Source organism: Rhododendron vialii, chromosome 5a (assembly GCF_030253575.1).
Source record: "Rhododendron vialii isolate Sample 1 chromosome 5a, ASM3025357v1".
Lineage (NCBI taxonomy): Eukaryota > Viridiplantae > Streptophyta > Magnoliopsida > Ericales > Ericaceae > Rhododendron > Rhododendron vialii.
Genome location: NC_080561.1, coordinates 31,646,593 through 31,658,671, shown reverse-complemented (window position 1 = coordinate 31,658,671; position 12,079 = coordinate 31,646,593). Strand labels below are relative to the sequence as shown.

The 12,079-nt window shown below is 37.6% G+C and overlaps 1 protein-coding gene across 4 annotated transcripts in view; it reads left to right on the top strand.

The window, feature by feature from the left end:
* The window catches only part of LOC131327179 (protein ZINC INDUCED FACILITATOR-LIKE 1-like), an 87,918-nt gene extending 75,839 nt beyond the window's left edge, over positions 1-12,079 (top strand). For 2 of the 4 annotated variants that reach the window (XM_058360210.1, XM_058360212.1), the window contains exon 17: positions 11,756-12,079. In XM_058360210.1, the coding sequence (XP_058216193.1) occupies positions 11,756-11,850 (95 nt within the window). In that variant the 3' untranslated portion in view covers positions 11,851-12,079. Of the gene's footprint in view, positions 1-206; positions 462-551; positions 599-736; positions 942-2,045; positions 2,087-3,000; positions 3,062-3,181; positions 3,285-3,396; positions 3,500-4,298; positions 4,353-4,458; positions 4,522-5,602; positions 5,653-5,765; positions 5,842-6,513; positions 6,721-8,056; positions 8,145-8,654; positions 8,741-8,838; positions 8,947-9,680; positions 9,726-9,846; positions 9,936-10,757; positions 10,802-11,755 lie in introns of those variants that run through there. The other 2 variants (XM_058360207.1, XM_058360208.1) reach the window with 2 other exon arrangements.

The window sequence follows — 12,079 nt, the reverse complement described above, 5'->3', positions numbered from 1 at the left end:
GGGTGTCCGAAGGTAAAAGATATTGTCACAATAAAATAAGAATGATTAAAACTATCAAATTTAAGACACGAGCGCTGAAAAAAACACACCAGGGTGAACGACTCAAAGACTTAAGCAGACCAAACACTATGTATCTGCGTAAGAATCTGTTATCTTAAGAAAATTCAGCTCAAATCATGGACGGGTAGCACAGATGAAACCATCGAAACAAGACACCCAAGCTAGCACATCATTATTTAGGAGATTGGTTTTATTAGTCCATCGCATTCATTGGTTATCTTTGTCCAAACTCTGGTCGATTTGTTTTTGTATTCCTTTTGGCTTTTGCCTTCTCTCTCGTACGGAATCTCAGCTGTCAGCGTCTCATTTACGCGAGCAATGATGCAACGGAGTTAAGCCTAATCATGACACATCCGTGTCACCGCTTGGGACCTCGGGTTTATTGCCTCCTAAGATCCAATGTTTCTAAGATTTCACGTTTTGTTAATTAAATCTCTTTCTATATATACATGTGTTTTTTTATTTATTTATGTGGACTACCATGTTCCCAGCTCGATTACGTTGACGTTGGAGCACAACATTTGAAGGTTTCTTGTTGGTAATGCTATATGCATGTATTATTGTTCCTGTTTTCTATTATAAATTTCTCATTTGCAGATGCAATATGCTTGACAACTATGTCTCTAACACTATTTTGTACTACTACTATATTATGGTGTTCTTCTTCTGTATAAAGGGGAAAAAAAAGGAAGCATTGCAGTTGAACTGCATTTGAGTATTTGGGGATTGATACAAAATGGGAGGGGAAAACAAGCAGAGCCTGCTCAAGAAACACTACTACGAAAACTGCCCGGGATGTAAAGTGGACGAGCTTAAGGAGAAGCAGCGCGGGATGCCCATCAAGGAACTCGTCTCGATATGGATTGTGGTGCTCTGCACAGGTGAATTTTCTTGAATCTCCTGAATTCGCGCCATTGTAATCTGTCATTTTGAATCTGGAATTATGGGCTTTTAGGAGTTGGAGAACTGGCACTAGAGTAATGTCTAAAATCCTGATTTTGTTGAGTTCAAGGATACTTAAAAATCTTCAGATAATAAGTGAACTTTGTTGAATTCATTCTTCAACTAGTCTGCAAAAGGTGCCATTCGTGGTAATAGATTTCGATGGAACTGTCATGAAATTGTGCTTGGAATCCATTTAAAATGAAGGGAACTCCGAACACAAGCTTGTCCTTGGTCTTTGTCTTGTATACTTGTTGAGTACTTGAATTAAAAAGTTGTGCATTTTGTGATAACTGACAAGTCATAATTTCTAGTACTAATGAGCTGAGATGTGTTAGCGTTACAAAAGCAGGCAGCTTAAAAGTAAGTGGTAGTGAGATAATTTCCTATATGGGATGATAGTGGTCACCTTTGCTTTCTTCTTTCTTGCCATTTATCCAATAATTGATGACGGAACATCATGAAAAGAAACAAGAATGGAATATTATGCTCCTGCATGAACTAGTGAAGATCATGGTAACCAGCTCTAGTCAAGAGGTTAGAGACTCGAAACCTAAAGAAGTAGACATGGACTAACTTGAAAAAACATCAAATTCCTTCCCTTTATAATCTTCAGTGAGTGCCAAACAAGAGTTTCCATTTGTTTCCGAGGCTAAGCTTGATCGACTTTACCATGAAAGGGAAAACAGAAGTTAGATACCAATATAGCAGTACTACCATTTTGATAGGTTTGATTGACGTATGAGCGAAAGTGCACAAAGAAACAGATAGATGAGGGACAAAATGTCACAGAACACCATCCAAGGTAAATGCGAATTGACTACCCCTACCCAATACTAGAAAATCATCACAAAGTGGAATAATGATTTTCATACCTGCTTATGTGTAGCGGTCATGCGATATACTCCAAAACAAAAAACTGGAATATGGTATATGGCCTATACTTGTTTTCTGTGCAATGTTTATCAACGGCTTAGTCAAGTCGTTTTGTTAATCATTTACGTCCAAGCCCTAACATATTTATTTTGTTATTACTTTTTCAGCGCTGCCAATATCGTCTCTCTTTCCGTTCCTTTATTTTATGGTGAGCATACATAGATGAATGATATTGAAGATGATATAGGGATAGTATCTGTTTTAACAATTCATAGATAATCATATAATCAGCTTGTATTATATCTGTCCACACACGTGTAAAGAACTAAAGATAGACCGAAAGTGGGCATATATTATTGTTTCCAGATCAATGTTACTATGCTTGCCACAGTTGGTATTTCCATCTTGCTTTACTTTCCATTTTATCTGCATAAGGCAATTTTATGGTTTCAGAAGTTCTTAATTCCCTACCTGGGATATTGTTTCTCCTTCTTAGGTGCTATAACATTGTTTGGTCGAGGTTGACTCATAATATCAAATAAAAACAGGATCCTTTTATATGCCTTTTTTAATCAGAAGAGTTAAAAATGAAAACACAAACCGCTATCTTGGGAACCACTGTCTTTTTGCATGAACATGCCTATTCATGTTAATCTTGCATCATCCATAATTGTTGCAACAACATACCGTTAGAAAGAAGAGTAAACAGGAAAGAAAACATCTTTCCATGTCATTATGGTCGTTAGAAACTGCTACCTACCACTCTTAGATAACTATACCAACGTCTGTTTTTGACTGATTGTTCTCAACTTTTTGTTTGCTCATTCAATTCCTTTGAGCTTTTGAAGTTTTTTAATGAGAAAGGTGACATGGAAGGAAGTAGGAAGACTTTGAAATAGCTCCAACATAACTCTCCATCTAAGTTGAAAATAACTTCTGAAATTTCTGTCAGCTAGCTCCATGAGCTTAAATGAAGTCCTGTGTGCACCGAGTGGATCATGAGAATTTCTTTTAAAGCTTATCTCATTTGGTTTGAAGCTTCAATGTATATCCAGTGACAAGATTGCAAAAATATACGTGAACAATATAAGCTTCAGCATATGAACTTTGATTCTCTTGCAGATAAGGGACTTCAAGGTTGCCGAAACAGAAGAAGAAATTGGTTACTATGCAGGTTATGTGGGTGAGCTGATTTCCTGTCCACATTTGCGATAGTGAAGATACATCAACTAATGATTGTAATATTGTATTGGCTCAGTCTAAATATCTAAGAAAGTTCTGATAATGTGCTAATTCCATGAAGGCTCCTCATTTATGCTTGGAAGAGCTCTAACATCCGTTTTGTGGGGAATGGTAGCTGATCGATATGGTCGAAAGCCGGTCATGATCATAGGCACTTCAGCAGTGTTAGTAACCGGGTTTTCCTGAATTATGTTACTATTCTTTGGTCCATTTTATATCAGAACTTCCCTACTATGTACTTTTTCTCAGTACATTTTGATCCTTGCTTCGTTTTAGGGTTATTTTCAACACACTCTTTGGTCTTAGTGTAAACTATTGGATGGCCATCTCTACAAGATTTCTTCTTGGAAGTCTGAATGGTTTACTTGGGCCAGTGAAGGTACCGTTGTCAATTCTATTTTATTCCTCTCTTACACACTTGAAAGTAATATGGAATGTTACGGGTTAAACTAAGACACACACTGGACACGGACACATATACGCCATGACACGAACACACAGAGACATTATTTTCTCTAAAAGGAAGGACATAAACGTGTTGGGGATACATTATGCAATATATATCTTAATGCATTGTTGCGCGCGTGTGTGTAGATAAGTATTGTCGTAAGTTTATGTCACTAATTAAATAGAAAAAAGATAGAATAAGTTAGAAGAATTTAGACTGACACGAGACTCAGGAAATTCTTAAAATGCGGCGTGGGCACGACATAAGAATCCGCAAGATACCCAAAAAGATTTTCTGACAAATTTAAGTGAATTTAAATATGATTTGTTGAAACAATTATTATTTTCCTACTTTGAATATCCTACAGATATGTTGAATTCTGATTCTTTTTTTTTTAAATCACAAGTTAGCGTCTCAAACGTGTTAGATATGTCAAATTCCTACTTTGATCACCTATAATTTATTCGTCATAGACACCAAAGAAAGGGTTGGACACGTTGCAAAAAAGAGTGTCGGACACATGGCCAAATTAAGATTGTTGGTTCACTATTATGCACACGTAAAAGAGAATCGTCATGTGTTCGATTAGTGTCCTTGTCCGACCCATGTCGGACATGAACACATCACCTTCTTTAAGTGTTCATGCTTCTTAGGTTTCAAAGGTCTCAGATGCTACATTTGTTAAAAGTTACTTATTTTTTATATGTTGTTTTACTTTTCCGGTGCTTAGGCATATGCGGCTGAAATTTTCCGCGAGGAATACCAAGCTTTAGGAATTTCAGCAGTAAGTTTTATGTTCTTAGTACTTGCAATTCGTATAATTTGTTGATGCCTGAAGTGGCCTGCTTCTTCCCGATTTAAAGAAATTCCGAATGTTTTATTGTTGTCAGATTAGTACAGCATGGGGTATCGGATTGATTATTGGCCCAGCTTTGGGAGGCTTTCTTGCTCAGGTACTTCAATGTGCTTTGGTTTCTACAAAGAGGATCATGATCCAAAAAACCAAGAAAAGCAACAACAACAACAACAAAAAAAAGAGACAAATGTGAATAGGTCCTGGGGATATCATAAAAATCGTAGTTGTGAGCATCCCAATAAGACTTTTGAGCTTGCTAAGCATAGGAAAAAAGTCTTATCGGGATAGCTTCATCTCAGTATAAAAGAAAAGAAATGTACTATTTTGATTAGGGTATGGCTTGGGTATATATTAGGGTTATTTTGGGATGGGACAAGCGCTTGTCCTCTTTACTACTGTCCTCATTTGCGATGATAAGAATTGACATTGTCCTCTTCTTCTGAGAAAAAGCACCTGCATTCCTTTTCCTCCTTCAATAGTAAACTGCATCAGCAAAAGTAAGCTTATAGATTGACTACATTGAGTTCTCAATGGTCTGTCTTCTAATTTTCTTAATGAAACTATTGGCTTTAATATACTGTAGAATGCCCCTATCAGCTTTATTATTTAAGGACCTCTGTTTATATCAGTACTGCATGGTAGTTCGCTTCAAATAGCTGCATAATACCTATAAGCAACTTCCAAATGATAGTGGGATTCGTCATCTTGTTTCGTAGCCGGCAAACCCTATGCTCCAACTCTTCCCTTGGTTGACAGTCCACCATGACAAAAAAGCCAAAAGATGAATGCCTGTTTTCACACGGTTTGGCCACTCAATTTTGTAGACTAGGGAGCTGCATTTGAGTTCTCGTAATTGGGTTATAGAAGACTAAGCAGAGTTATCGCCCTTTGAAGAAGGAATCCAATAATTCAATAGGAGTTCTGTGAATTCCCACTAAGTTTTGGAGGATACTTTATGTGGCTTATGGCATAACTCTATTTCTCGGCCTTCACAATTTTCACTCACCTTGGCTGGAATGGGGAACTGACCCTTAGTACATTTCTAGTATCCTTAATGAGGCATTGATTCCTTTGAATATCTGAAAGGTGGTTTCTTTCTGCAGCTAGTTTGTGTTTATCCCTCGTCTGTGTGCTAGTATCTTGTTTTAAGACCTTAATATTTTTCCGATTGAATTTAGCCTGCAGAGAAATATCCAACTATATTTTCCAAAGATTCTGTATTCGGGAGGTAACCTTAATCTTTTGCTCAATCTGCTATATTCATGTATTCAACTCTCAGTTTGAATCTCCTGGAATTCTTGAAAGTGTATTTATGTCGCAACATACAAACTTTTACTGCAGGTTTCCATACTTCTTGCCTTGCCTATTTATATCATTTTTTGCATTGGTGGTGACTATTGTTACTTTTCGACTTCCGGTACGTATCAACAATAACCTGAACCCTTTCCTTATAATTCATCATTCATGATCCTGGTGCTGTATTGTCGGGTTTTATTCATCTTTTTTTTTTTCTTTTCCCTTTTTTCAATCAGTACGAGAGGGAGGGGACAAGTAGTCCACCAAAGGAAGAATAAAAGGACCCAGCAAGGTTCTAGCTACAAATCACAGACCGCCTTCCAATTTCTACAAATTAAAAACAAAGGAATCCCCTTAAATGGTGGACGAACTGAAGCCCAAAAACAAGCAAGAAGCATATTAAAGAATTAACATTATTGAACTTATCCTAAAGAAAGGGCATGGCACTCTCACCAATTCTCCCAAAAATTTGGAAAATTGTATAATTCCACAAAACTTTAATTTCTTGTTGTATCGGAAGCCCCTAAAGCGGACCAGTAGCATTTGTGTGCTAGGCGTTTACGTGCAATTAAGGATGATGCCATAGTAATCAGAGGATTCCTCACTCTTACACCTAAAACACCATTGAGGACAAAGGTGACAATTGGGTCTCCTTCATTTAAACATGTTATTGGTCAACATGGGAGGACGTCTAACATCATGATTTGGCTATCTTGCTGGCTTTTGCGCAGTTGACTTTAGTACCTTAACTTCCATATTACAGGGTTTAAGCTTCTCCATGTTTAAATGGCAGGAAACATTACACATTCATAAGGACCCTTGTGAAGATTCGGTTGCGGCAGTGGAGGCTGTGTCCCGTGGGTCTACTGAGAAAGAAATAACCAAGGACTTTGAAGGAAGAGAACCTGATTCTAAGAATAGCCTAATCAAGAACTGGCCCTTGATGTCCTCAATCATTGTTTATTGCATCTTCTCACTTCATGATATGGCTTACACAGAGGTTTGTCCATAACTGAAGTTCACCTTCTTGGAACAAGCTTTGATAGTCATACTGTTTTGTTCAGCATTTCAGAAGATCCATTGTTTTGGGTTGATTTGTATTCCTTTGGCTGGAATATTTAAGGCGGTGACTTTTCATGAGCGTTTCAACTTTTCATTTAGGGAAGTTTGATTCAATGCATGCAACCATTAGATGACACATTCATCCTACACGGCCATCTAGGGAATTAGAACAGGCTTTGGTATGAAACACATTAGGATAAATTGATGTACTTCGAGAATATGAAGGAACAAATCGTCGAATGAATAAGAATTTACAAGAGCTTAAAGCTTTGAAGATTGTGTGATGCAATCCTATTCTATGGTGTGATGCTACAGAGGCCTAAGGTGTGATGCCTTTGGTAACCTAGGTGAGAGGCCTAGATCTATCTTCTTAAAGCCCTTCTTCTTCTCCTCTTTCACCATTCACGTCCACTGTTCACAGCCTCAAAACATCAACTGTTTTTGTGTTTCGATTATACTTGGCCTTTAGTCAATCCTGTCCTACGTCACTTCTGGTATCTCACTGTGGTAAATTGGTAATATATGGTCTTAATACTTTCTGATGGTGCATTTTGTTTCACGCCATTAAGTCATATGCCGCCGAAAAGGGATTGTGTCACTTCATTATGAGGAAACAATTCGCTGTGCGGTTTCAGGACGTGGTATGAGGTGTTACACTAAGGTAGGTTAGATAATAGGAGTAACAAAGAACTTATTAAGTACGAGAGTAGTTTCCGATTGACAACTGGCAATTAACGGAAGATGGATTTAAATGCGAATTTGAACTTATGAAGTTGTCAAAAATCCAAATCAATCATGTACAAAACCTAAGTACTGTATAGAATTTGACGCTTGAATACTTCTACACTTCTACTGACAACTAAAGACTTAACGTAAGTTTCAATTTAAGTGCATGTAAATCTTTTAATTTGTCTGATATGCATCTTAGTTATCAAAACTTATTTCTCTATGTAACTTGATGTTCATATATAGTGTGTTACTTGGGTGTATTATTTTCATATCGTATGCATTTACATATAGTCATATACTGAACTGTTACCGTGACGCTACATGGTGTAGTTAGAATTGTTATCCTGCTCCAAATTTAATAGTGTGCATCCTAATTATATTAGTAGGATTTTCTTCAAGTAATTTGTGTGAGGATATGTTTTGTACATTAGTTAGTATACTTTACTGGCTTAGTTCTACCAGTTCTCTTTCTTCTGTCGATAGGTCTTTTATATGTGGAAAATAATCTCTCTTTTTTAACTGCGGAAACTAATATCCTTCTGCAGATATTCTCACTATGGGCCGAAAGCCCACGAAAAGACGGGGGCTTGAGCTATTCAACTGACAATGTTGGAGTAATTCTCGCTGTATCAGGTACAGTTGTCAACAGTGTACTCAGACATTTACATTTGATGTGGTCTGAATGAAATTGTTTCACATCCAAATCCCAAAAAGCTTTAAGGCACTCTCTTCAATTGACGAGTTTATGCTAGTTTCTTCAGACAAGTTTTTGCTTCTTTTTTTTTTGTGTGTTCTCATAGCTGGACATTGGCTTTTGTGTTAGTCGCATCGTACAGGCTCAAGTTCAACTTACTTTTATTGCTTGCCAGAAACATTTTTTGATGGTCTTAATGAGCACATGTGGCCCTTCTGGAAATTTGTTTGATACTCAAAAGGAGAATGTTATCCCAGAAAAACAACAAAAGTATCCTACTGGTATCTACTCAAATTGATATCTATTAGGAAAATACAAGTTTGTTAACTCTCCTCTTCGCTCACACCCCCGACAAGCCACCCAGTTTTCTGCCTAGCATGTAATGTCTATTCAGAGATTAGAACACGTGTACTGAAGATTTGATTTCTGAATGCTTATTCAAAATTCAGGTCTTGGGCTTCTAGTATTTCAACTTTCTCTATATCCAATTGCAGAGAAGATTTTTGGCCCTATCATGGTAGCTCGCATTTGTGGAGTAAGCAATTAATCCTCATAACGTGATGTTTTCTTGGCATTTCCAAATGCAGAGTATGCTGACTTCATTTTACATAATGTATGACTACTCTCTTGTAGGTGTTGACCATACCGCTATTGACAAGTTTCCCCTACATGACCCTGCTTACTGGGTTCAGCCTCTCACTGTTGCTAGGCTGCGCATCTGTGGTGAAGAACATATTATCTGTGAGTGCAAACTTACCTTTTGGAGATTCTATATAAGCCCTTCCAAGTTCGCCATTTAGCAAAATAGTTTTTCGTTATCCTTTTGTTGCATTGGGAAACAGTAAAAACGTATTCTTAAGGCATCCACCTCAAAACCGATTGGCAGAAGAAGCCGCCCAAACTCATATATTAGTTTTTGAGGTATTAATTAACCGATGTGGGACTAATGCTGTTACTCTCCCGCACGTGCGACCCTCGACTCGCACATGGAGAGGTCAACAAAGGATCAGGAACATATGGATCACGACGAAACAAAGTGCAACTATGGCACAAACAAAGGGGAAAAACCTCTGAAAACCTAGCTCTCATACTATGTTAAAGCATCACCTCAATACCAACACGGCACCATCCTTCATATAATGTTTGTGCTTCTTAGGTCATGTTGGTATTTAACTACCGAAGTAGATTCAAGCTAAAAGGATAAAGCTTTTTGGGACAAGTTGTATTCATTTATTTGTAGTGGTGAATGCGTTTGTGCAGGTATGTGAAGATATTATTTTAACTTCCAGAAATTTAAAAAGGTCTACTCTATAATTAGAAACGCAACAGAATATGCACCCATGCAATATTATGGTTGCATATGATTGTCCTGATGCTATGCAAGAAGCATACCGCTTTTGATGAGTTTAGAATTTGATCCCGATTTCCTCTTTCAATTTTGTCAACAGTTATCTCACAATTTTGGCTTTTGCCAGGTGTCCATTATTACTGGCACGTTCATACTGCAAAACAAAGCCGTGGTAATTTTTCTTCTCTTTTCGGTTTTCTTTCCCATTACTACCCCTCTTTGTTTTTGGAATTATAAATTTGTCTAGCATTATGTCTTCTATGATTCACTTTGAGTTGATACTGCAACGATAGGATCAACACCAAAGAGGAGCTGCAAATGGCATATCGATGACTGCAATGTCACTTTTTAAAGCTGCCGGTCCAGCTGGTGGAGGAGCAATGTGAGTGCCTGCTTAATTTTGGTAGCCATTTTCCCTTTTGAAGTTGAGGGAACGCATAATCAGAGCCTCTTATTATCCCTGGTACAGCTTTTCCTAGTGGGACTAATAAGAAAATATTTCATCAATTTATAGTTTGTAATATGGAAACGCCCAAATTCTTTAATCGTGAAAAATTCCCCTTATTTTAAAATGACCTAAATTTTGTTTTATATGAAGTCAACATCTTGTCCTATTAAGGATGTTTAGTCTAAAGAAGGAAAACTGAACTTGATTAATTTGGAAGCAAATACAGGACGGAGCGTTGACGTGCTTTGGTTTGTGTGCAACGTGTGTAAAGTGTTCGCCTACACCAAACATGAGCTAACATGTCAGACATGCATCTTAACATTTCCTATTATTGTCTGTTTTTTCCGGTTTGAAACATGACATGTCTCTATGTTGAACATGTATTAAGGCTTAAACAGGATCTTGGCATAACTTCCAGTGAAGAAAATAGCGGCACAAAGTAGGATGGGAAGCAAAGTTTGATTTTGTTCATATCAGTACTTCAATCAGGCTTTTGAAACAAACATTAGACTTCTGTCTTCCATCTTTATTGATTATAGTCGAAACTTCTAAACCTGATGGATAATTAAAGCTTACTGGGACAACTTGTTGCCGTTCAGTAACAACCCATACTTGTAGTCAACGTTGACTCTATAGCTTTCGATTGGAAAGTGCTTGTGCATATTGACAGTTATGTTTTGATTTTATTGTCTTGTTTTTGTATATTCATTTATGTATATTCATGTAACTTTAGACTCATGCTATTAACTTATGCAGCTTTTCTTGGACACAAAAGCGTCAAGATGCTGCCTTCTTTCCAGGTTACAACTCTCTACTAAGTTGACTTTTCCGCTTTCTGTGGCTAATTTCGAGCACCCATTGTTGGCCTTCTACATATTCTACAGACATAATTGCGGCCAAAATTGGAATTTTGTTCAGAAAGTACTTTTAGGAATTAAGTTGACTTAGTTTTGGCTCAGTTTTGAGATACTCTAGCAAACTTCACTAAGCACCAACTGGTTCTCCGAATGTTGATGTTTTTGAATGATAAAATGCTTATCAATGGTTGGTAGTGGTGTGGGAGCAATGTCATGAAATGCTTAACAATACCGACTTTCGCCGCTAAAAATGGAAAATTGGATGACTTCTGTGGCAGAATTGATTGTTGTGGAAATAGCAATGTGAGACAAGGAACACACGCCATTTAGGTGGCTTCTAGCATATCTTGGATTAACTTCCATCATCACCACTGCATTGTCATATCAGTTTTATTATCAAGGAAGCATCAAGTAGTGTGCTATAGGTACCACTCGTCGAAAAGTCACTTGGCTTCGTTAATGGCAACATAAAAGTGGATCTCTAACGTCGAGAATCATGTTATTGCCACATACATGACGCATAATCAGTTTGTTGGGCATCACACATTTGATGCGGATAATGTCTTGGATGGACGTACAATAGTGCATGACATTTTCGTCCAAGAGGCGCCCTATGAGCTTAGGGCCCAGAAAAACATATCTGCGAGGCCAGCTGTTTGGATGGTCCAAATTGGACCATACTTTCAGGTAGGGGCTAGCAATGCCGTGCGCCTTACATCATATTGGAGCCAGGGTCGTGGCTAAGCCAAAGCAAGGATTTTGGCATCCCGCATTTGGGTGCGAGAGTAGTCGGTAATGAAAATAACAAAATGGCTCCTTGTCAAAAAAACATATGTTAACATATTATCTTTTACTATGAAATTTGTACCAAGTACTAACTGCTTTATTTGAATGCAGGTGACCACATGATTTTCTTCATCCTAAATGTGATCGAGGCAATTGCGGTGCTCATGACGTTTAAACCATTTCTAGTCGAACGACAAAATCCTTGAACAAAAGGTTATGAAGCTTAACTTAATAAACCTGAGAGCCAAATCGGGGGGAACTGTGTAGCCTTAGCTTGATTGTCTGGCCTTGTGATACATTTGTTCAATCATTTTTGGTATACATATTCGTTGTTGTAAAAGGACTATTAAATCAGGTTACGTTTTATAGATGAAGATTCTGTTGAAGGCGCCATGCCGTTAATTTATCAAAGAAAGGGCCTGTTTGGATGCTTCA